The following is a 26,268-nucleotide window of genomic DNA, read 5'->3' as shown; positions in this document are numbered from 1 at the left end:
AAGCTTAATATCTAAGGAGATAGAATCTAAAATTATTAGTATAAATTTCCTAATCTGTTTCTAACTTCTAAAACAAAGGCTTTATGTTATCTTGTAACCTTTTCAACTAAGACTTAAAACAACCAAATATTTTGCTCTGAAAGCCCCCTGTTGAATCCATGTCATCACTCCTAGTTAAATGGGACTTCTTCCCCTAACCAGCCTTTTTTTGTCAAAACTATTTGTGGATAAACTTAGTTATTGTTTTACATATAATTTCACTTATGTGAAGAAGCTTAAATCAAGTTTCACAGAAAGAACATATAAACGCCATCCATTTATCTTTCAAACAAATACTGCCTTATAAAAATCTTTCCTGAAGTATGTAATCAAAACCAAGATGTCGGAGTGTTCATCTTCTATGTTCAGAGTTTTTTACGGTGGGAGAGGAGCCGACTTACTCCCTGCCCTCCCCCGCCCTGTCCTGAAGGGAACACTCCTTTCAAGCTGTACGTTTGTTTGTCTCCAGTGTTTCATAACACATTTTATATTAACTTCTCCACCTGTTGCTCCTTGGGGTTATAAAGTGTTTTCGATTATATGTTCAGTGATTCTGAGAATCACTCACCTGGGATCGGTGGGAACTTTATAAACCTTAAATGGTAGAGGAACTTAGTATAAGAAAAAGAAACAAGTGGGAAATGCCATAGTCTGTGTTTTTAACAGTTCCCAGTGCCCAGGCAGCCGCAATTACGACTTGGGTGACCCTGGAAGAGCCTGTCCACTTGGAGACAGGGATCTCTGCCCTATTATTCAGGGCTTTGCAATGACAGAAATTTTTTTAGTCTCCAGGTGTCCATCACAAGAAAAACGAATAGCAATGCTGTAGATTTCAGAACTGTAAAGGGAGTAAAAATAGGTCATTTTATTTTACTGTTCAGACACAAACCACTTTAATAGTTTTCTTACTGAAAACCATCCCATTACTGGGGCACTACTCTTAGAGTCAGCGCACATAAAAACACCCCTGTGACGGAAAAACCCAATCATTATCTTCACTGTGCGACCTTGCACAGGTCTCCTAACCCCTCTAGGCCACATTTTTCTCACCTATAAAATGAAAAGTCTAAACTAGATGACTTCTAAGGTTCTTCCAGTACTAAATTTTATGATTCCATTGGGACTTACAGGTTAATTTTTAAAAATCTGTAAGAAAACGTCCTTTATGTAGCCATAATGTTCTCCCCTACGTGTCACGTAAACAGCCATTCAGGAATGTACAGCCATTAAATTCTTTGGCTAATGACAGAAATCAAGACGAGAATGCTCGTGCACAAACTGATGGGCACAGTCATCCTTTCAAGTAAATATGCACTGAATTTTACCCTTACATTTGGAGACAAAGTTCGGATATTGGTTCTATTTATCTTCTTAAAGGAAACACATAAAAACTGGATTTCTCAACTAAAATTTCTGATCCTCAAGAAAACTAGTGATTTTATAGAGTGCTTTGTCCCCCCTTTATACTTTCAGCCCCCACCCCTTTCCAACTTCTCCCCAACAGGTAAAATAGAAAATGTGTTACTGAAATACACAACATGAGCAGCACGCGAAAACTAGAGGAATGAAATGTCGTGACAAACGATGACTTTATGACAGAGAAAAGGAAAGTGCACGGTGGGGATGCGATTCTAGGGACCATTTGTGAGGAGATGTATCTACATGAGAAGCCATACACAGAAGTCAACATGTTTTATTTGCAGACAGAAGCAAGTTGAAAAGACACATAAAAGCAGTAAAGCAGTACCTGACCAGAAAGGAGTGGAAGAAGGGAGAGCAAAGCTGTAGTCTGGAGGAGTGACAAAAGAAAAGCCACAGAACAGAGAAGGGGCTTAGAGAGAGAAAGAAAAGGAGAGAAGCAAAAGAACATTTAGGTACTGGCAAAAAATATCTCAACACAGCTATTTCGTTGTCTACAATCTTAAGAAAATTGTCATATCAAAGTTGGGATATCAAGCTTCGCTTTCACCCATTCTCTCCTGTCACCATTTCTAAATGGAGAACAAGCCAGATTTTTACATTTTGATTGACATTAGTTCTGCCGTTCAGAGCTGTCTATCCCCTTACAGGGGAACACAGCATACCCACTCCATGTTGCCATCTTTGACCCACCAAGGAGGGTCTTCTCCTCTTGATGTGGCACACAATTCCCACTTCATTACATCAGTGGAGAGGGGGATCCTGTAAATTCTTCATGTAGATATGCTTCACATCAAAACTGATAGAAAGAAGTAAGAGCTGGTAGGGTGGTGTCAATGAGACATGCAGAACCCACTGAAAATTCAAGAAAGTCACTCATACAATTTGTTAGGAACCACCCCACCCCCCAAACAAGCATGTGCATGCCAGCTTATTTCCAGAAATAAAATGTAAACCACTCTGAAGCTTATCATATCTGGAAAAGAAAGTAACTATATCTCTAAATTGTAGGAATTACAGAAAAATTCCATGCGTTTGGACGCTTGAAAACTTTTCACTTTGCTTTTAATAATAAGAGCTCACACTTACCAAATGGTTCTCAAGTGTTAGAAGCCATGCTCAATATTTTATGTTCAGTATTTCACTTAATCATCACAATGACTCAAAGAGGAAGGTACTAATACTATTTTCCCCTTTATATTTGAGAAAAACCTAGATTCAAACCCAGGCAGTGTGACCCCAGGGTCCAGGTTCTTGACTGCTGCACTGCTCTGCATCTCCCACTCTGCTGCGGGTACCTCCATAGGCAGTGACAGAACTCTACCCGCTGATACCACAGTGCCATTGCAACAGAAAAGGAAGCCGTGGTCATACATTTTCTCCCAATATTTAATTCTCCCCTCATCCATGTAATAGATTAGTTGGTTGGGCTATGTTTGCCCAGAAAGAAGACAACATTTCCCATTCTTGCCTCGACTTCAGTGCACCTATATAAGTTCTTGCCACTAGGATACAAGCAAAAATACCGTAAGGCAGCTTCTGGTACCTTTCCTGGCAAGGCAGCTGGCACAAGCCTTTGCCCTTCTTTCTGGTTCTTTATTCTATCCTGCTGTCTGGAATGTGAAAGCTACCACCTTGGTCGATGAGAAGGCAGCCCTCACCTTAAGGATAGTAGAGCATGCGCTGGAAGGAACCTGGGTTACCGAAGATTTTATGGAACAGAGATGACCTGCCCTTCTCCACAGCCCTGGATTGACTACTTCCAGGTTTCTATGCGAAAGAGAAATAAATGTCTATCCTGCTTAAGCCAATGTTTTTTGGGTTTCTGTTACTTGTACCTAGACCTAATCTAAACTCTAACAAAAAGCATTCTATAACCAAGGATGAGGTGAAAGTGGGCTACGCAAACTGGAATGAGTCCATAGAATCTTCCAATCAGATCACTGTTTGATTTGAAAGCCGCAGAATTCTTCCAACGTTAATACTCTTGTCAGGAAGGGGTCCTGGGGCTACCTAAGAAGAGCAGTAGCTCATTAAGGGGATTCCCAGATACCACACAAGTAGACTGGCCAAGGGAATTGGAAGTGGCTCAGCTGTTCTTGGAACCAAGGACCTTGGAGTCCCCATGTATGCACTGAATGTATTCATGGCATTTTTTCTGATGAATGGTCACACATCTTTACTTTTTTTTTTCTTTAAAGATTTTATTTTTTTTCCTTTTTCTCCCCAAAGCCCCCCGGTACATAGTTGTATATTCTTCGTTGTGGGTCCTTCTCGTTGTGGCATGTGGGACGCTGCCTCAGCGTGGTTTGATGAGCAGTGCCATGTCCGCACCCAGCATTCGAACCAAAGAAACACTGGGCCGCCTGCAGCAGAGTGCGCAAACTTAGCCACTCGGCCACGGGGCCGGCCCCCACACATCTTTACTTTTAACCCACCGTGAAGTATATCCTTGTTGATAATCAAGGTTCTTTTTCTAATCCATTGCATGTTCTACCTTACATTTATTTTAAAATGCAGTGGTACGTGCCATTACAACTAATTTTACAACCTGCCTAATTCAGTTACTACTATGCAATATAACTGGTTTGTTTTAATTTCCTTGAGATCATGCTATACCCACCATTACAGAGAGGAGAGGAAGCCGTCTCTAATTTAATGATAAAAATGGCACACATCTAACTCTATTATTGGCAAAAAATCTGGTGCCATGATTCCTATCTCATGTCTGTAAGAACCCCTCATTCTACACGTTACTTCTAGCAGCTATTAGAATTTTCTCCTTGAACTGTTTTCTAAGTATCCGTCTTGATTCTCTCTCTGGGACTATTTTATCCATAAAGTAACAAAAGAAGATTGTATTTCTCCAAAATTTCTAATGAAGGTAATTTAAGTCAAGAGTCTGAAATACAATAAGAGATAAGTTAGCTCTAGAAGGAAGAAATAAGAAACCAATGAAAACACAATTAAACACAATTCACATAATCTCAACAATAGGTAGATATATTACATCAGATCACCTGTCTCTAATCTTAGAATATCTAACATTCCTGAGGTAATGGACGTATGAAGTAATGAAGTATGGATAACGCCTCACCAAAGGGCTTGAATCTCTGTTTCAAATACATTAATATCAGTGTGCTGTCCCCTCTCTCTTATCTAATCCTAAAAACCTTATAAGCATTTGCATTAATGTCAAGGAGGTACAATAAGAATCTCCTTAAATCTGATCTAAAATATTATAATCTTAACTAAATGGTAGCTATTCCCCCATGGTTAGGCCTTGGCTCCTCTCCTGGCTTCACTCTACATTAATTTTTTCCCTAATGAATGGAACGGATTCTTGGCTATCACTTAGCTCCTCACCTGAATTGCAGTCTGATTTCAAATGTTTTCATGACACTGACATGAGCTACAACCATTATCTCTGGTTCAACTTGTCTGAAACCAAACTCATCGTCTTCCTCCCTGTAATCTAGCTCAACCTCCCACAATTCTGTTCTTTTTTTTTTTTCAATGGCTCCCATGTTCTCTTTGCAAACTATCCTTGCAAAGTCAGTATAAACTGTTTGGTTATTCCTGTTCACTCTCTTCTTCCTCTGAAATATGAAGTTCTTCCTACACTGAATTCTCAGCTCCACCACCCCAATCCAGGACTTACGCCATTTCTAAACTAAGACGACCACCTCCCCACTGGTCTTCTTGCTTTCAACCTTCTCTCTTTCCACTCTATTCTAAATACTACTTTAGCTCCTCTCTGTAAACAGAGATTCATCATTCCTTTTCCTATATTACGAAATCCAAACTCTTGATCTGAATTCCACGACAATTCATAGTCTGGCTGCATCTTGCCTTTATAACCAAATCTTCCGTCATTTTCCCACACAAATTATTTTCACCCAGACCAGCTTCCTAAAACCCCCTGAGGCCCTCAGCTTCAGTTTCAACACAAAACCTCTGCTCATTCTGGAATGCTCCTTCACTTTGCCTCTACTAACCTTAACCACCTTGTCTCCAAAGTTCAGCTCAGGCCCCTTCCACGAGTCTTCCCTGACTAATCCAGACAACACTTGTCCCCTTCCCTGTCCTTTCTAGCCATCTGTTAGGCACTTACATCGTGACTTCCTGGCTCTGCTGTTTAATTACCGTACGTGCTCCTGCGTTGTATCTTCAATTAGTCATTGATTCTAGAGAGCAGGGGCCAGCTCTTATACTGCTTCTGCATCCCCACAGGATTAGGCCCAATGCTAAGCAACAGAAGCTGCTCAACGGACAAGTATCCCAGCAGGGTATTTAATTTTGCAAGCTCCTTATGTCTCCTCCTCCTATTACTTTAGCTCATCTTTTGCTCACTTAACTGCTCAAAAAGATGTCCAACAAAAGCCGGCACAACAAAGAAAAGAACATGAAATACGTTCAGGTTTTAGTCCCCAGGATCCCTGAGAGCCATAATCTATCAATGATATTCCTACAATAACTGCAATTTTTCCTAAGATGATGTACAGCTGTTAAATACTGTATGTCTCATGGCATTAACCATACCGTATGCCTGAGGAATCTTCTTAGGAGTACAAGGTTAATCGGTTTCTCCTGCCACCCAGTGTATAGCTCTCAGGCAAACATTTTAAGGATTGGCAGGGATGCTTTCTCCTTTTCTACACACTGTAGCATGACTTATTGTTGCCATTCTTCCTATACATCAATTTTCACTGCCTTCGGGTCCTTAATTCTCGTGAGCTGGCAAAAGAGCATTTGAATTCCTGCTACCCATGGAGACAAGAGGATAAGATAACATGTTTCCCTAGGAAATTATGAATTGAAATCTAGACATAAGCGATGTCAAAATAAGGTATTTGATAAAAATATTTTGCAGAATGGTTTAATTTGCAGAACATATTTACATCCATAACGAGAACACATCCACCTATTTCTATGCACATCTACAGATACATGGTCTCCTCATCAAACTCCTTCTACTATACCAAGATGCCACTAATGTAAAAATTACTGGTAGGTGCACATCCTGGAATGGAATTAGAAACAGCTGAGTAACAGTGACACTCAAATGGGCTGTTGAGGGGATTATTATCGCCTGTCTCTTTCATTCCCTGGTAATGTTCACTTCACCACCTAATATTATAGATAGCTTCTTGAGAGAAAGAACTCTTTTATTCATATCAGTATCCACTGAGACAATATTAAATCAATGTCAAGACCTTTTCCATTGAAGTAATCATTTGCAAACTGTGTACTATAGTTAAGGGCCTAACTTTCCCCCTTCCTCAAACACTTTCAACTCCTTATTAGCACAGACAAAGGAGGACCTTGCTCAGAGAGACCATCACATTCTGGCAGGTCTCTCTGGCTATTTTTCACGTATTTGATACCTGGCCCTCAATTGGGTTAATGTTCATGGAACATTAGCAAATGAGTGGCTCATAGTGACTCAATATTTCTCATTAGGAACTATTAAGAATTCAGTCAAATATTATTTATCAACTTTTCCAAGTTAAACAAACAAAACCTGAAGTGCAACAGTCTCTAATTGGAACAAGAGTTGTCTGTTAAATAAATAACTTGAGAATAGAAACTATCAGCATAGCCATAATCAACTGATTGGCAAATCATTAGTGAACATTATTCAGTTCTGAGACTTGACTGCGAAGATACAGCCACAGAACACAGAAGTATGTATTTAAAAAAGTATTAAAAAAAACAGTGTTTACAGTAGAATAAAAGAGTACTAGTGAATTGATATCTGACATCTACACTTTTGTTGTCAAGGCTAACTAAGCATTGTTTTAAAGTAATATGCTCTGCCTTGATCAGTCTATTCACGTCCAGGAGCCAATGAAAATCTACTCAATTTTCAGTAACATTTGAAATTTGTAGACAGTAGAGACCAAACTCAATCAATACTCTTCCTTAAGGTACTGGTTATCAAATCACAAAGTATTTTTGAACTACCAATTAATGATCCAATGATCGATTACATGTATAACTAAACATTACCCTAAGCATTTGCTAATTATTCTCTGGGATAGACATTACCTAACGCTCAGCTTTAAGTTGTAACAACCACATGTGTTCACATTCATTTATGTAGCAAAAAGTTGTTAGTAAAAATATCAGACAATTGAACCATCCGTACTGCGGCTACAGTGATCCCTGAGAGTTCTCTGCCCGGTGGCGGCCTAGAGGTTTTCCTGAAGAACTATGTTCCTATGTGGGACGCTTTGATGAGTGATCCAGGAGGTTCCTTTGACCAAGATCGTCTACAGATGGTTTAACAGTAGAGCACATGCTGAGAATTTACTAAATGTTGAACTTAAATTTCCGATCTTTAACCTGGTTTTATTTTAGAACTTAGCCATATCTTCTTCTTAGACTCCCAGCAACGTTCATAGACATGGTATCAAATATCTGCTCCTCCATCTCCCTCAAATGTTTACTGTTTATTGTATATTTTATATATTGTCACTGAAAAAAACTAGGAATAATTCAGATCGGTTTTATTTGGTTGAATGCTGACAGCTGGTAAATGGACAAATCTCCTTTAATCTGAAATTCAAAGATAAATTCAAAATTCAAAAGATAAACTAGAATTATTGTGAAAAATAAACAGCTACTTTGTATTCAGTGCTGCACAGTATAAACATATGAAGCCATTAACAACAACAAAATGAGCATAAGGCCTTTCCTTGTTATGGAAAATTAGATCACTTGACATTTCTAGGGATTTCAGATTATTTTTAGGCTTCTAGTTTATCAAGATGTGAATTTGATTCTTTTTAAGTTCTTACTCTTTAAAAATAATTGGCATGTGTTAAATTACTAATGTGCAAGTACTGTGCTAAGGTGCTATAGGACATACAACAGATAAGACAGAACATGTGAATTCAAAGAAGCTTACAAATTAGTAAAGAGACAGACGTGCAGAAATGATACAGAGATATGGAAATTATTCATTTTGGATCCAGAATGCTACGACTAGACTTTAGGCTCCATTTGAGCCCCACCTCACTCCTCAAAAAATGTCCAATTTTCAGGTTGCTAGGGTCAAAAACCTTAGAGTCATCCTTGAATCTTCTCTATTTTTTTTTAAAGATTTTATTTTTTTCTTTTTCTCCCCAAAGCCCCCCAGCACATAGTTGTGTATTTTTAGCTGTGGGTCCTTCTAGTTGTGGCATGTGGGACGCCACCTCAACATGGCTTGATGAGCAGTGCCATGTCCATGCCCAGGATCTGAACCGGCAAAACCGTCGGCGGCCAAACCTAACCACTTGGCCCCGGAGCTGGCCCCTTCTCTTACTATTCTATCTCACATCTGATGTGTCAGAACATCCTGTTGGATTACCTTCAAATTATGTCACCTATAACGGCTACATGTTGGTCCAAGCCTCCACCATTCCTCCCCAGGATTTCTGCACTAGCCTCCTACTGGTCTTTTGTTTCTATCCTGTCCCCCCTTCCCTATCATATTTTTTCCAGCACAGAAGCCAAAATAATCCTGTTAAAACTTAAAGTCAAACCGTCTCTCTCCCTTGCTTAAATCCCTCCAATGGCATCCCATTTCTTCCAGAGTAAAGCTAAAGTCCTATCAGGCCTCCTATGGTCTGGCCTCCTTTACCTCTCCGACTGCATCCCTGCTGCTCTTCCTCTTGCTCCTTCTGCTCTGGCCACATTGCACATGTTGTATATGCTCCTTCCTATGAACAGGATGCTCCCTCTCTCACTTCCTTGAGTCTTTACTAAATGTTACTTTCACAAGGAAGACCACCCTGATGTCCTCTAAAAAGAGTAATGGACACATACCTCTAGTGCCGTGTGGTACAGAGAGAAAACAGGGTTTACTGGGGGGACAACACATAAGCAGAGAAGTAGGCAGAGTGCATACAATCTCCCAAACTCCTATTGTCCTACTGCTTCGGTTGGGCACAGATGGTGTGCACAGAACATGGTCAAAGTTCCAGCAGCCTGCTCTACATATTGATAGGGTATTTATGCAAGTTTATAATAACAAAAACTCCCTGTTTGCTATGGTCTAAATGTTTGTGTCCCCCTCACATTCATACGTTGAAACTTAATGTCTAATGTGATGGTATTAGGCGGTAGGGTTTTTGGGAGGTGCTTAGGTCATGAGGAAGGAGCCCTCCTAAATAGGATTAGTGCTCTTTTATGAAACAGATCCCATGGAGCTCCCTGGCCCCCTTTCCACCATGTGAGGACACACGGCACCTTCCATGAACCAGGAGGCAGGTACTCACTAGACACTGAATCTGCCAGCGCCTTGATCTTGGGCTTCCCAGACTCCACAACTGTGAGCAATAAATTTCTGTTGTTTATAAGCCACGCAGTCTATAGTATTTTGTTATAGCAGTCCAGACAGACTAAGACACTGTTTGTATGAGTGGTCTTGCTAGAAAACAGAGCTTCTGGAGCCAGTGGCTGGTGTCAGCCCGTTCTACTGCTGAGATAACTTGGGACTGCTGCAGCAGCTTTCTTTCTGTCAAACCACTAAAAGGAGGGAAAATGAGGCTCCAGTTTTGTTCCTCATCACCGAGCACCCTACTTAAAACTCTAAGCTGTCCCCAGCACTCCTGAGCACCTTACCTCATTACATTATTTTTACAGAGCATTCATCAACTTCTAAAATACTACATAATTTATTTTGTACCTATTATCTGCCTTCCCCACTAGGATGTAAGTTCCACAAAAAGGCAGAGACTTCTGTCAGCTTTTTTCACTGCTGTATACCTCCTGCTGGAGTATATGAACAGTGCCTGCCCTGCAGTAGGCTCTCGAGAGAGATCTGTTGGATGAGTGAATGTGGGACCTACCTGGGCTGGGTTTGGGAGGGGTAGTTATTGGCGAGGATGTAATAACTAAAGAAGAGATGAGGAGAAATCTTGGATTCACGCAAACATGGAGAACTTGAGGAGGAAGGATAAGGAAAGAGGGGAAGTTAACTGGTAAAGACTGAACTTTGAATAGGAAAATATCTGAACCAGCAAGTCAGGAAATACGGAAATGTTGGTGCTCAGTTATGTGACAAATCTGGGTGTAGCCATAGGAGGGTGGCCAAGGATGGTGAAAGATTTGGCAACCATGTGCATGCGGAGGGACTGAATAACCCGAGATAGTTTCCTGAAAAAGAAAAAGAAGATGGAAAAGAAAAGAAACACAGTGGGGAAGGGAAAAGAAGTACACCTCTATCATGATAGAGGGAGTACGTAGCATATTTGCTTTGAGAGCTCTAAAGAGATGAACTAACTATGGTAAGTAGCTATAGAAAGTCAAATTCTTGGATCAATATAAGAAAAATATTTTGTTCAAAAAATAAATTGGGTGCTTTGTGTGGTAGTGGATGTTAAGTCACTTGAGTGATGATGACATAAAGCCTGATGATGACCTCTCAGGACTGTCATAAAAGGTACCTGTTCGAGGGGCTGACCCATGGCCAAGTGGTCAAAGTTCCACACGCTCCACTTTGGTGGCCCAGGTTTGCAGGTTTGCATCCTGGGTGTGGACTTACTCCACTCATCAGCCATACTGTGGTGGTGTCCCATATATACAAAGTGGAGGAAGACTGACACAGATGTTAGCTCAGGGCTAATCTTCCTCAAGCAAAAAAAAAAAAAACAACAACAACTCAGGAAGATTGGCAATGGATGTTAACTCAGAGTGAATCTTCCTCAAAAAAACCCAAAAAAGGTACTTGTTTGAAGAGGCCTCTGCCAGGGCTAATGTGGCTGCTATCGAGGTGCCTAAATTTCCCTGCATTCCTCTTTCCTGCTCAGACGCTAAGCTAAACTATATGTAACACTTAAGCATTGTGTGTGATCCAGTGTTTGTAGCTGTGCAATAAATGTTGAATTCATAAAGCAATGAATGAAAGGAAACCCTAGCTGAATCTGTACTCAACTTCTCATATTATAAGGAGACAAGAGATTTGCAGAGTTAAGACCTGCTACTTTATGCCGCTTTGGAGTTCAGAAGGGGAAGCAGCATATCAGTGACGTACATCAGGAAAAAAGAGCTTTCAGCATCGATCCTCAAAGCCAGGAGCCTGGTCCAAGTTTTAGGAGGGAAAGAAGAATTCCTCTCAATTTAGATAAACTTCTGTTTGTTTAACAGGAAAGAGAGACTAGAAAAACCAAAGCCTTAGGGGAGGGCTGCTGTCAGAGGGCGCTATAGCCATTAGGGAATATTACACGTATAATTGAGACCAGTTTTTAAGGTAGAATATTAGGTTTACGAGAAAGGACAGAATAAAAAATGAGAAATACTAAGAATATAAGGACTGCTTTTTGAGCTTCGAAATGTTAAAAAAGATAGCTTTGAATGAGGTTATCTGAATCTGTAGAATTTATATCTGCAAGCAGTATTTCTGAAGGGACCCTGGGTACTGGCAACTAATTTTTAAAGCTATCAGGTTCAAGATAAAAATGCCTTATAGTAGCTGGTAAAGCTCTTGAAGTAAGTGAATAAAAAAGAGAAGCCCAGTATGACCTAATAATGAAGATGTGCAACTACAGTTGATCAGTTGCCCAAGAACAGTAAATTCTGTGGCCATCATAGACATGCTGAGGGAAAAGAATATAAAAATGTCAGCAATATGTCAGCACTGCTTTAGCCCAAGAAGAGAGTGCGTACTGGGAGAGCATAGCTGAAGCCCACGAAAGGGAAGCGTAAACCAAAGTCCCAGTGAAAAGGAGAAGGCCTTTATAAATACTTTAACAATTGTCAAATGAGGCTAGTGTAACATCTCACGCTGGGTAACAGTAGTGGAAGGGGGTAGCCAGAGCACCAGTAGCAATAGCAGGAGCTAGAACATATAGCACCGCCCATGAGCCAGACATTGTTCTAAGCACTTCACATACACTAACTCTTTTAAGGCTCCTAACATGAGCATTAAATACTATGAGACAGTGCTGTCTGATGAAATAAACTAGGGAAACTCTAGGGAAACTGTCACTTTCCTATATCACTCAAGCAGTATTTCTGGTACATCTGTTTGACAGAGGAAAACTTTCAGGGTGCGTCTCGCAGGGCTGGTGGTTCCTGGAATATTCCGTTGGAGACATTAATCTAATGTATGTAAAAGGGGTTTGAAAAATATAGCGCTCTGTCAATCATTAAATTATTGAATATTGAATATCAGACAGGATTATTAGGTTTTTATCCTATACCAAATATTTTGTATAGTGTTTCAGATAAATGGTCATGTAGGTTTTTCTTGGAAATTTTCATTGGCTAGAAGTGCTCTCTCTCAGTAAGACAGTGCATTTCACTTCAGGAAAGTGACAATCTATTGAAAACACTTCATTGTATTAAGGAAATGTTTCCCTGTAACTCCCATCCATTGCCTGTCTGCCCTGACAACACAAAGTCCTCTTATAACTTCAAGCTATAAACACTTAAAAAAAAAAAAGATAAAACAAGGGATGGAAAAATTTAGAGAAAAATCTAAAATTAATACTATGAGATTATAGTGGTTGGATGGCACCCCTTCCCCCAGATATGTTCACCCAGAACCTGTGAATGTGACCTTATTTGAAAAAAGCATCTTTGCAGATGTAAATTAAAGATCTCAAGATGAGACCATTCTGTATTAGCATGGGCCCTAAATCCAATGACAAGTGTCTTCCTTAGAGACGAGAAGGGCAGATGACACACAGAGGAGAAGGTCATGTGAAGACCAGGCAGAGATTCAAGCGATGCCTCTACAAACCAAGGGACAGCAAGGATTGCCTGCAGTCACCCAAAAGCTAGGAGAGAGGCACAGAACGGATTCTCCCTTACAGACCCCAGGAGGAGGCAACCCTGTTAACACTCTGACTTTGAACCTCTGGCCTCCAGACCTGTGACAGAGTAAATTTCTGTTGTTTCAAGCCACTCCGTTTGTGGTAATTTTTACAGCAGCCCTAGGAAACCAATACTGTGAGATTAAAACAAATATTTAAGTTACCAGAATAAAATTAAAGCAAATCAAATCCAAATGCCAAGTGACCAAGGGAAAACAAAATACTTAGGATTAGACAAGGAGAACAGAAAATCAGGGTGGATGAATATGGGGATGCTGTGGTACAAGAGCAAGAAGGTAAAAACTCAATTAGGTGGATGCTTGACGAATTTTTAGGAAAGATAATAAATATTATCCACTATTAGACTGTGATAAAACTAATAAATAGTGGTTAAGGCATTATCAGGATGTTTCAGGAATTATCAGGAATAAGAAAGCTACATTGTTATATTAAGTAAATGTGTACAATACAAATCCTCCGAGTCTAAGTTTCTAAAACTGGCGATAATGAAGGTTATCCACCTTGTCAGACGGCTAACAGAAGAACAGGGACACATGTGGAAGGAAAGAGACCACGTCAGGAGGAGCACCTGAGGCTCTGGCTCTGGTTTTTAGTTCTTCCTGCAAGGTCATCTGTACGGTTCCAATGACCCAGAAAGCCTTTGTCAGTTTTTGAAGAAGTGCTATAATATTTGTCACCGCACCAGAAGGAACATGCTGATCTATACTTCGTTCAACCCCCATGCCCGTCTTTCCATGCTGTTTCAAATACCAACTACGCACAGCACCCTAATATCCGCTATGTCTCCCATGGACCTTAGATTCTGACTTCACTTATTTAGCCCTTTGTGACAGCTGTTTCATGAAAGGCACCGCACGAAGTGCAATTTGAGAATGAGAAGCAAAGGAGGCTGGTTCCTAAGGGAAGATTACACCAGAAGAAATCATTAAACTTATATAAAAATAATACTGTATCCTGTGTAAACTGTGAAATGAAGTGTTAATGATTCAACAAAACCCAAACCACTTTTCTTGGTGCTAGATGCCTACTGAACCACTGAGTACGCATAGGTACTAAAACTTGGTGCAAAACCAAATGTGTTACCTTCCCCTCTGTAACTGTTAGGTCTCTTCTGTTTCCCGATGGGTCAAGGGTTTCACCATTTGCCAGCTGTCCAAGGCAAACACTTGTATATCATACTTGTACTACTTCTACCTCAATTCCTTTATCCAACCAATTCGACCTCCAGAATATATCCAAGTCTGCCCACTGTCCTGCTCCACAGTCGTCATTCAACTCTTGTCCAAACCACCATCACCCCTTGCTATCTGTAATAGCTCCCTAACTCATCTCTTTTCTGCCCATGCCTCCCTCCAAGCCATGCTCACAGAGCGGCCAGTGATCTTTTAAAACAATGTAAATTAGCTCCTATCGTGTTCTGCTTATAAAGCTTCAATAAATTCCCACTGTATATATTAGAATCCACTCACTATGCTCCGAACACATTGACCTCCTTCCAATTCCCTAAACATACGAAGTTATTTCCTGTTTAAGGTCCTTTACACAAATTACTTTTTCACTGAGGCGTTTCCCTTCTCTCCACTATCCCACACCCTGCCAATCCACGTAGATCCTTTAAGTTTTGTCTGGATGTCACTTCTTCAAAATGTCCTTCCCTGACTCAACAGGTTAAAGAGGCCCTCTTGTCATACCCTTTGACCTGTGCTTTTGCGTCACAAGACTTATCAAAATTTGTGATTATTTATGCAGTTATTTGTTTGATGTTTGTTCCTATCCACCAGATTGTCTATCTTATTCACCATTACAAATCTAGCATCTGGCACAGGGCCTGGCACATGGTAAGCGCTGAATAAATATTTGTTGACTAAAAGAGTGAATGAATGAATAAGCAAATACAATGAGGTCACAGGTAAGAAACAGATGGTTTCAAATATGACCTACACAGTACTCTACATAATCCCAAAATCACTGCCCTAAGCTGCTCCTGCACCTGGAGCAGATGAAAAAGAACACTGTCATTTCCTCCCAATTCCCTCAGACCTATTCTGCTAACAGGATCATCTCCAAATTTTAAAACTTTTAATTCTGAAATAATTTAGATTTAAACAAAAGTAGCAAGAATAGTACAAAGAATTCCCATATGCTTTTCACTCAAATTCTTCAAAGGTTAAAATTTTACTGTTTCCTTTATCAATTTCTATATTTTTCCTGAACCACCTTAGAATACATTGCAGACATAACATCCTTTATCTCTAAATACTTCAGTGTGTACTTTCTAAAACCAAAGGCATTTTCTTATCTTACATAATCACAGTACAATTATCAAAAGCAAAAATTTAACACTATTATTTAATCTAGAAACTTATTTAAAATTTTTTAATTGTCCCACACATGTCCTTTATAGCAAAAAAACAAATTGTCTTTTGGGTCCAGGATTGACTCCAGGATCACATGTTGCATGTAGCAGTCATGCCTCTTCAGTCTTCTTTAATCTGAAACAATTCCTTTGTCTTTGTCTTTCAAGACATCGACATTTTTAAAGAATACAGGCTAATTATTTCTTAGAATGTCTTTCAATTTGGGTTTGTCTGATGTTTCCTGATGATTATATTTGAATAATGCATCCTGTGGGCAGGAATACCACCAAAGTGGTGGTGTGTCCTTGCAGTGCGACATTAGGGAGTACATGATATCTATTTGCCCCATTATCGGTGACGTTAACTTTGATCGCTTGATTAAGGAATTTCTGTTTTTCCTTTTGTAATTAATAAATTTTTGTGAGAAGCTACTTTGAGATTATATAAATATAATTATAACCAACATTTAAAAAAAATTAGCCAACTCTATTATATGGTCCAATGAATTCTCCATAAATAAGAACGTGGGAAAGTGATGAAGGTCGGTTTCCGGGTCACGAGGTAGCTAATCATGCACTTTTCTTAGTGTAATGATGTAGTAACATTCTACCTTGCCTCTTTCTCTCATGTGTACAAAGACAGACACGTAGCATGCTATTTTCAGCAGAACATAATAAAATATCTAATCTCATTCCTCATTCATCAGATGAGAAAGCTGAGGCCCAGACAGGCTAAGTGACTTGCCTACGGTCAGACAGCTACTCAGTAGCAGACCTGAAAATAATTAAGTGCTCAAGTAGAGCAAGGAAGGCAAAGTCCATTCAGTGCCCTTCAAATACACAAGCCCTACGGGCACACCTGAAGCAATCTAAAGCAGGCTTGCTGCGACCATTTTTGGACAGTAATGGGATTCCTACACAGATCCACACAACAGGGCAGAACATCGTGCACGGAGCCACTGCAGTTTCCAGGGAAGCACCACAGCTCACTGCTACGCCTGAGTTCTCTCTTCGTTCTCTTCTCTTCCTTTCTCTTTTTGTTCTTTCTTGGAAACACTAAGTCATTCTGAAGGCAAAAATAAAGTCTCCTAGCCCTGGGAAAGAGCCTTGCCAGCAATGGGCTCCTAACCTAGAAATGCTATATGCTCCTTGCCCAACACTCTGGACTCCTGTTTAATTCTAATCAATATCTTTTTGTATATTTTTTTATTGCATTTGCATGAAGTAGTTCTGTCATAATCTTATCACATTTTACAAACTTGAAGAATAGTTGGTAATCTGCCCAAGACCTTTCTAACATGGACTAATACAGAAGCAAGCAGCCTCTTCTACAATGCCCTGGGACTTTCTTTTCCAAGGTCACTATATTATTATTATTATTTTTTAAAGATTTTATTTTTCCTTTTTCTCCCCAAAGCCCCCCAGTACATAGCTGTATATTCTTCGTTGTGGGTCCTTCTAGTTGTGGCATGTGGGATGCTGCCTCAGCGTGGTGTGATGAGCAGTGCCATGTCCACGCCCAGGATTCCAACCAACGAAACACTGGGCTGCCTGCAGCGGAGCGCGTGAACTTAACCACTCGGCCACGTGGCCAGCCACCCAAGGTCACTATATTATTTAAGAAAAAAATAATAAATAGCAGGTTTCAGGAGTTGAAACTCCAATCTCAACCTCTACCCAGAATACACGGTGGTCCCAAGCTTTAGCTCGACTGCTCTGTTCCCTCCAAGGCCTTTTAGAAGTAATGGGGGTGTCAGCACCTTAGTCAATCCAGTATCCCAAGGTACTACTTCTTTGTAAAAGTTATTTTTGATGCTATTTAGCAGCAAAGCCAAAGCTATGAACCAGAGGTAAGGACTATAAAGACATTCTACACCATCTTTCTGTGCAGAATATGAAGCACTTCCTCCTTACCACTTCCTGATAAGCACAATATGTATAAAAAGAAGCAGTGCTTTAATTAAGGGTTAACCCTTAATCAGGACTTGGTACAAAATAAGCAAGGTATATTTAAAAAATCATAAAAGCAAAGATGCAAATTGCTATGAGTTAAAATTCAACTCTTAGAAATATAAGAAAATGCTTGCTGTGTGAGAAAAATTGTTACTAGTAATAGCAGAAGTAGGAGTGGTGGAATCAGCAGTGGCTGACTTTTACTGAGTGTTTACGCCTATCGACACTATGCTAAATGCATTATATAGAGCACCTCATTTAATCCTCAGAACCATCCTGGTGTTCTCATTTTATACAAAGTCAACATAAAGTAAATAAAACATTTGGATAGTATCATAAATTTGATCTAAGATTATAACCCTGCTGCACGGTAACGACTGCATAATCTGGGAGGGCAGACCATTGTGCAATTACTGCTGCCTGCCATCCTAACTCACTCGTTCACTTCTTTCTGGTCACTTTATGAGTGAGCTCTTCCCTGACCACCCTATATACAAACATCACACTCCCAACCCAGATCTGCCTGAGTCTCCTCATTAAAATATAAGCCCCATAAGGGGAGGGACTTTGTTTCCTCAACGTCTGTGTCTCAGTACTTAGAACAGTGCCTTGCCTGTTTTAGGAATGTAATGTCTATCTGTTGAAGGAATGAATAAATGAATAATTGAGGGAAAAGAACCAAACTTTAACAAAGATTAAATTTTAAATGAATGATTTGCTTTTGCTTCTCGGCTATAAAAGGGCTCCGGCGCCATAACTTGCCAGAGTCTCTTAAAAAGATTAGCATATGGAATGTTTGAACTCATGACCCTGTTTGTTTAAAATTTTCCCTGTAGCTTGCAGGGATGTTCAAAATCATTCTGTTTGCTACACTTAAAAAAAAAAAAAAAAAAAAAAGGCCTATAACTCCATTCCCAGTGGCTAAACAAGTTTGAGCACTGAATACTTTGTTCAACACTAGAGACAAATTTTAAACGAGGCAAGTTCACTCATTGCTGGACAACATTCTCTGAGCACCTCCATGTGCCAAGCACAGAGAAAGTGCCTGGGAGTCACCGCAGAGTGAAATATGAGGGTCAGTGACCTTCCACTACTAAGGGACATACATCTGCTCTCCAGGATTGCCAACCTCTCCCACCTTGGCACTCTAGAACCAAGTGAACAAGTCAAACAAACAGGAGTTTTAGCATCACTGACCTCCTTAGCAACTTTTATTATCTCCTGCTGCTGGGAAAGCAAAGTCAAACACAGCTGAAAATTATACTTTTCATGCAGGGGAAAAGTCATAACTTTGGTAGACTTTCAAGAAATTTGTAGGAAAATTGCTTTTTAAGGGAAAACTTTTATTTTTGAATAACAAAAAATATGGCCTATATGAGAATCTAAGATAATTGGGTAATATTGGGCTAAAAAATAAAAAGATAAGTTGTAATAGGTGTTTAAAGTTTCAGCATAAAGTGTGCTTTGACTGCCTTCATTGTACAAGCTCGGTCATTTATCACTGATCCCTGGAAAGAGAACAGCTATTAAGTTATTAAAATAAAAAAACCCGTCAGTTGATGTGACAAATTACTTGTGTATTTACTTATATTGAAGTGTATGAAATTTTACTGATGTTGTTAAGGCCCTGAGCATTACCTCTTTCCCTTTCAATCTCTGCTTTTAAGGAAAAAAAAGTTAAAGTTATAGTACACGATGCAAATTCTGTTTTTTCAAAAACCTCTAGATACTCCCGTTTTGCTTAGGCTAAAGATTCTAAGAGTAATAAAATTGTATTCATTTCTCCTCCAGAAGAGTTTTATTTAAAAAAAAAGATATTAAAATAAGAGAATGAAATCACAGTTTATTCATAGCATTTTTCATCACAGTGTTGTCTTTAGATGCTATATCTACCTGCGGAAAGATTATACGACATTAAATGGTGACAAGAAAAAAGTTTTTGACTTGAACTCACACTGAAACTATAACATGCTCTTGGTTTGTGTGCTGATGTTTTGTGATTAGTCATGGCACAGTGCTCCTGCTGAAAGAAAGTGGTTGACATACACTTCTAAATACTGGTGTCAGAAGAAACACGCTTTAGTCATTTCAAAATTCTGGAAGTAATTGAAATAGAATCATAAGCAGCTATAATCATATAATCAGACTGGGATAGATGGGAAAGCTTGTGCACCAGCCTTGCTGAAACACTATTACTCAAACAGCATTATGACCACAAACATGGAGCAGTTTAACACTCTGGCTAATATAAAAGTCGGGGAAAAGTACAGAACTTATACATTAACTAACATACCCTTTACATTTCTGACGGATTTCTGAACACAAACATGATTTTAATTTGGCACCAAGAACCACATCCAGATATGTTCATGAACCTGCTGGTCCATCTGATTCTGCCTAGCTCCAGAAAAATTTCTTGCTAAATTCATTAGCACAGTAATTGGTTCTATTTCAAAATTTGGAATGAAGACGTTTAATGTTATTGTGCCTCCAATCCTTAAGTGACAGCAAATCGTATTCTAAATTACAATACTCACAGCTGATGCCTGCTCTATGACCCCTCTGTCCAGCTGAGTGTTCTGGCTCCTTGTATGGAAACTGGAGGGTCGTATCCAAGGTTCTGAACCCTTCTTTAAGGGAATGATGCTTGTAGTACTCCACAAGTTCCTTTAGCAAAAAAGAACCAAAGATTATTTTTGATGAGGATAGTTTTGTTCTCAAATACCTGAATTCCTTGACATATGATTACATACAATATAAGAATGATCAATTTAATGCTAAGCTTTCCATAAGTATATGGAAGAGTAAGTAAATGATAATCTCCCTGCTGTCTGGATGTACGTGACACCTACCTAGTAACTGTCCTCGTTATTCAGGCCATTTGCAATGTGAGTTACCCCCTATTGTTATTCATGGATAAAGAACATCCTGTTAGTCTCCAGTCAGATGTGGTAAATGAAAAGAAACCACACTAAACCTCAATTTCAGAACAGTAATTATTGTTCTTATTTATGAAATACTTGCCTTTCTAAACAAAAATAAAGGGAACAGCTGTTTGCTGAATATATAGCAATTCCTCGTTTCCTGCATTTTCTTTCAACATAGCAGAAAAACAAATTTGATCCTAAATGTATTTTTCCATGGTAAACCAAAGTTGATAAACCACAAATGCTACTTGCCATTGTTTCTGGCTTATGATGAAGTGTTAGCACCCTTCTCACAGCTCTGCATATTGTCTGGTACTTACAGAGGTCAATAATGTGGTTCTTTCTAACTTTTTTCTTACACCTAATTTGCCTTAAATACATCTAAGCCTAATATAACAACCACTCTTCATCTTTCAAAGTAAAATTTCAGGAAATTTCTTTTGAGATTGCTGGTTTGACAGATTCTGCACAAATCCGAATCCCTCTACTTTAAACGGAAATTGAATAATAATTAATTCATAGTGGAAAAATGCATATTATCATTAGATGAGTACTGTAGATATAATATTTCTTAGAAATACATGAAAGGAAAATAAAAGCAAAATCACTTTTAACCTAATTATTCAGTGCTTCCACTACACACCATTGTTTAGAACACTGTAAAAGCAACTCCTTTCTTCTAAAAATCTTACTGTCATCAACTCAATACCTCCAGTGGTTATGTTCAAAGTTCCCCAAACAAATTGACGGGGCCAAAAATCACCCGAAAGAAGAAAAAGAAAATCGTCAATGATTTCTTTATTAGTTATGACCAAACTCGGATGAGTTGTGGAGTGCATTGTGCGGGGAGTTCCAGTGGTCACAAAGATTATGAAGATAAGCCTCCTGCCCTCTAGGAGTTCTCACCCTTGAAAGAAAGGGAGGGAACTCCTATGCGAGTTCAAGGGCAAGAGAGAGAACTTCCTTTAGTAGGTCCAGTCGGGAGGATGAGGGAAGAGTTCATGATGGAGGCAGCTTGGCTTAAATTGAAGAACAGGTAAAATTTCAAAAACCGGGAAGGAGGGAAGTATTACTTTAAGTAGAGCAGACGGGCTGGGAACAGACATAAAGGTGATAAAGCAAAGATCACATTCATAAACTAAAAGCATAGTTTGGCTGAAGCATTGGATAAAGCAAATGGAGAGTTTTTCAACTCCCACATCTGTAAAATGGGGATAACAAACCATTTCACAGACTGTAGTAAAGAATGTATAAAGTTCCCGGTACACGTGAATGATCATAACAGCCACTACGATCCCATGTGCCAGGCCTTTTACATAGTTTCTCACAATCTTCACACAAGAACCAAGACATAGGCCTTGCACCATCGAGGCTCAAGTCCCAGTGAGGTGAATCTCACTGTTAATTGCGTAAGGTTGTATAGCTGGTGTCTGTTTCCAAAGTTTGTGCTCTTAGCTACGTCATACTATTAGCAAATAGTACCTGGCAAATGTCAATACACAAAAAGGGAGGCAGCAAAAGGGAAGGAGCATTTGCTAAGTGTCCATGATGTAGGAACTTTGTTTCCTTAGACGTAAGATGCTAGAGTTTTAAACACACATCTACGACTTTAAAAATAAATATTTCTTCCATCCGTTCTTCCTTCTTTGGTCCCAGATTATGGGGGTCCTTGATGAATCAAAGGAATTTGGAATCTGACCAACTTCAAACTCAAAATACAAGATAGAAGTTTATATCCTCAAAATGGCTCCAACGATCAGAACACAGCATTTGTAGTATAGTGATTTTTAACATGGTTTGTGAAGGCAAAGTCTGGAGTTAAATTCTACTTAAAGACCAATATTACTATTTAATTTTTTTTTAAATAAAAGGCAAAATTTTGTAAGGTCCCTCAAGAACTGTTCACATGTATATTTTGTGTTGCTGATGAAAATATCAGAGTTCTTTACTTAGTCTTATTATTTAAACTGAGTAAAATGTATTCTTTTCTTTAGCAAAAATATGACAATAAACCTGAAAGTAATTACAAGCCAATAACTTCGGACTTCAATGTAATTTTGTTATAGGCAATACGAATTTTATGCATTATATTATGAATAGGCATGAATTAAATTTAATGTGAAGTTGGCTAGAAACCACAGAATTATCATACTGAAAAGGACTTTGTGATCATTTAATACCTACCCACCTCCAAATGTTATGGGAGAAAAATGACTTTTCCAAGGCCTAAGGTCATGTGGCTTGGTAAGCTGCAAAATACGCTTTTATCACTTCAACACGCATGGAAGGTATTTGAGTTCCATTTTTACACTCTTATGAGAGTAAGTCTTCCTACATGTTTCTAACTGGATAGAATTAAATAGTGCCACCATGGATCTTTTCCAATTTATCTCTTTACGCTTTCTGTATTTTAGTCTAATCCACCCCTGCTTTAGCAGTCATTGACCTTCAGGTACTACAAGTAAATAAGAAGACTCTAAACAAAAGAAATCGCTAAGCTTTCCTTATCTCACACGGACACAGCAGTGTCAACAATTCAAGTCTCTGAAAAATAATGAGTGAGAGCCAGTCATTCCAATTACCAAGGAAACAGGCAATGGAGATGATTTATAAACAGCATTTGGACATGGATTGTCTGGCATACACGAAAATTAGAAGAAAATTAATGCCTTGTAATCTGGATATAGAAATTCATTTAGAATTTGAATTTAATGACTAAGAAACACAAAGATTTTGATTAACCAAGCTATTGGGAGCCAAGGGAAAAAGGTTAGGTCATAACCCCCTATGGCTAATCTTCTCTTTGAGAAACTGACTAATTTAAAACAACTTCTGGAGTTTGCTTGTGTTTTACATCCCTTCCAAATTAAAATTTAATTCCAGGCCCTAATGAATTTCAGAAGTAGAAAAATATAACTTTACCACCCATAATGGGAGGATACTGAACTATTCTTGAGAAACAACTCAAATCCACAGACCACTATGTACTCACACTGGGAACTGTGTTATTTGACACCAGCATGATAAAAGGTAACTCCTGGAAGTTGTATGATGCACGTTTAGAGAAGCCACTGCATTGTCAGAGTGAAGGCAAAGATGCCTATTAACCCTCTATCTCCTTCCAAAGGGGCTGCTTACTGAAATAGAAGCCATGCCTTCCCACAAGTACCCATGTGGCATTTCCCAGCTTGGGTTGGAAGGACAGCGCTACTGTGAGGTTCTTGGTACAAATGGATTTACTAATTTGAAAGCTTTTTTTAGAACCATGGAGTCTTTTTTGAATTCTGCACAAACACAATGATTTCACATAGTTTGGAGTCCATATAAATTTCTTCAACAAAGGAACAGGAACAAAGAGGGTGGGGAGCTCCAGACTAGTTCAACCATCTCTTCAGCAATTTTTACAGTTATTTGCTAAACCTGACAGTAGTATTTTTCTAAGACTGAGATTTTTCAGCTCCTTGTCTTTCTTTGTTTTTACAGTTATATCCTTGTACTAATGTTTTTAGTTTCATTGTAGTTCGCTATGAATTCTTAATTCCCTCCCTTTAACCTACTGTGCGACATGCTTCCTTACAAAAGATCCCCAGATGTGGAGGAAAAAAACAGACGCATGTGTCTCCAGCACTGGCATTCTGATATTTTACACCTGCTATATAAGGGGAGCTTATTTTAACTCTGTGACAACTACTTTTAATTCCCCTTCCAGAACATCACTGCAGAAACTTTCACTGCTCTCTGATACAAATTATTTGAATTCTGGATCTCTACTGTTTTGACTATAATCATAGCTTTATATGCAGATAGCAACTCAAGGATCTACGTCTGTTAATCCAGGTCACATGGTATTTACTGGCTTTTCACATCTAACCTTAGCTGCTGAAGAACTTTCTTGAGTTAAACCCAGGTGACATAAAGCTGAATTGATTGGCCCTTTCCCAGTGACTATTCCTTTCATCCTCTTTGCTTGTCTCCTCTGATGGGAGTTCCTTTTGTTACTCTCAAAGTCGGCAAGGCTGGCAGTCATCTTTGGCCCTACAGCATTTTTTTTTAAGTCTCATATTAGCTATGATACCATGGAGCAGCCTCATTACCATCCACGGAAGTTCTGCAGGTGAAAGCTCCAGCTGGTGTGTCTGGCAGTGAAGTGGAGACCCCCCATGCATGCTTTTATCATGTCTCAGCTGGGGCTGCCATTCATTATTTGTGCATCCACTTGCCACCTCCTTCCTAGATTTTCATTTTAGGAAGAATCTCCTCGGGTCCAGTTCTCTCTGTGCACAGCCTGCTTGTTCAAACAGAATGTAAGACACCGCCAGCAGGGAGGATGCCTGGATCTTGGTTACCAATTGGACAGAGTTTACATTTTCCAGGACATGACCTTGCTGCCCATCCTTGGCTTTTGAATTGGGAATGTGATATTTATGTCCAGAGAAGTTTTCTTACTTTTCTTTCAACTCGAGATACTTCAATTTCTTTAAAACACTACTCCCTGTCTTGAGGCAGTTCTAAATTTTTAGATAAGGCTATCAAGCTGGACTATTTTGTAAGGTGCTCTTACATTCAGTTTTAACTTTAATGTTAACATCTGCAAAGTGCTTTGAGATGTTTTCCGGAAGGATGTAGGATGTATCATTTGATTGATGGTTCAATCAATGAGTGGTCCTTCTCAATGTTACTCAAAGCACTTAGAGGAGTGCTACAAGTGCATCTGATATCTATATCCAAATTCTTCATTATCTCAAGAAACTCTCTCAAACTTGACAAACAGACTTGAGGCTGCTTTTGAGGAAATACGAACTTTTTCTTTAGTGTTGACAACGCTCATATCATGACATATATGCACTGTTTATATGGTATATACATAATATTCTTATAGACCAGCAAAATTAAGTTGTAACTTTTAAAATTGTAGGAATTAATAAAATAATCTTTGTTCATTTGAAGCAACTTGGTAACAACATACTATTTCAATTTAAATATAAAATTCCTAGGAAATAGCAATTGTTGGGTGGTAAAAATATTACCTTGTTAATGTTACATTGTTCAAGGCAATGAAGGAGAGTCATAGCACAGATAATTTAAGATAGCAGAAAATACAAAAAGCTTTTCCATCTGACATTTTATTGCATTTTGTAGGAAATTAACCTAGATATGAGAGGTATTTTGTCAATTACAACTTTCTACGTTATAATTTAAAATACCCTCCTCTGCCTGAATTAAGAGTTGGAGGCAGAAGCAATAAGAGAAGAGACGCATACTAAAAATTTGGGGTGTGTCATTCAAACACAAGGCAAAACTCACAAAAAATAACTGAAAGTTGAATGTATTTGAATTTGTCTATTACTCTAAGAGTCATAAAGAGTGTAGGTTCTGAAATATTATCTAAAACTTGCAAACCTAATTTATAATGAAAAATACAACTAGGGCAATATAAAACAATTGGAGTTCTTAGAATTTTCAGGATTCAGCTGCAAAATTATAGTATGATTCTCTTTAAACAACTTTTTAGTGAGCAAAATTTCCAAGAAACTATAGAATTAAACTGACCTTTCCAATAAGAGAAAAATGAGGACCAAAGATTGAAAAGAACCAATCAATGCTTACCATTAAACTTTTAAATTTTCTATTTTCTGCAATGTGAAAAAAGCCATCTCGTGTTAAAATCTTGATGTGCTTTGCTTCATTATTGTACCTGTGGGCAATGAATCGCTTATGAATATAAATGTGTTTTTAATCAGTAGAA

The 26,268-nt window shown here is 38.8% G+C and overlaps 1 protein-coding gene across 4 annotated transcripts in view; it reads right to left on the bottom strand.

Moving 5' to 3' along the window:
- VAV3 (vav guanine nucleotide exchange factor 3) overlaps positions 1 to 26,268 on the bottom strand; it is a 353,022-nt gene that overhangs the window by 3,324 nt on the left and 323,430 nt on the right. For 2 of the 4 annotated variants that reach the window (XM_070267249.1, XM_070267250.1), the window contains 3 exons: positions 26,130 to 26,217; positions 20,133 to 20,262; positions 1,787 to 1,870 (listed from right to left, as the gene is read on the bottom strand). In XM_070267249.1, coding sequence (XP_070123350.1) covers positions 1,787 to 1,870; positions 20,133 to 20,262; positions 26,130 to 26,217 — 302 coding nt within the window. The remainder of the gene's footprint in view (positions 1 to 1,786; positions 1,871 to 20,132; positions 20,263 to 26,129; positions 26,218 to 26,268) is intronic. The other 2 variants (XM_023641523.2, XM_023641525.2) reach the window with 1 other exon arrangement.

The sequence above is a fragment of the Equus caballus genome, chromosome 5 (assembly GCF_041296265.1).
Source record: "Equus caballus isolate H_3958 breed thoroughbred chromosome 5, TB-T2T, whole genome shotgun sequence".
Lineage (NCBI taxonomy): Eukaryota > Metazoa > Chordata > Mammalia > Perissodactyla > Equidae > Equus > Equus caballus.
The sequence above is the reverse complement of the archived record's forward strand: the minus strand, read 5'-3'. Positions and strand labels throughout refer to the sequence as shown.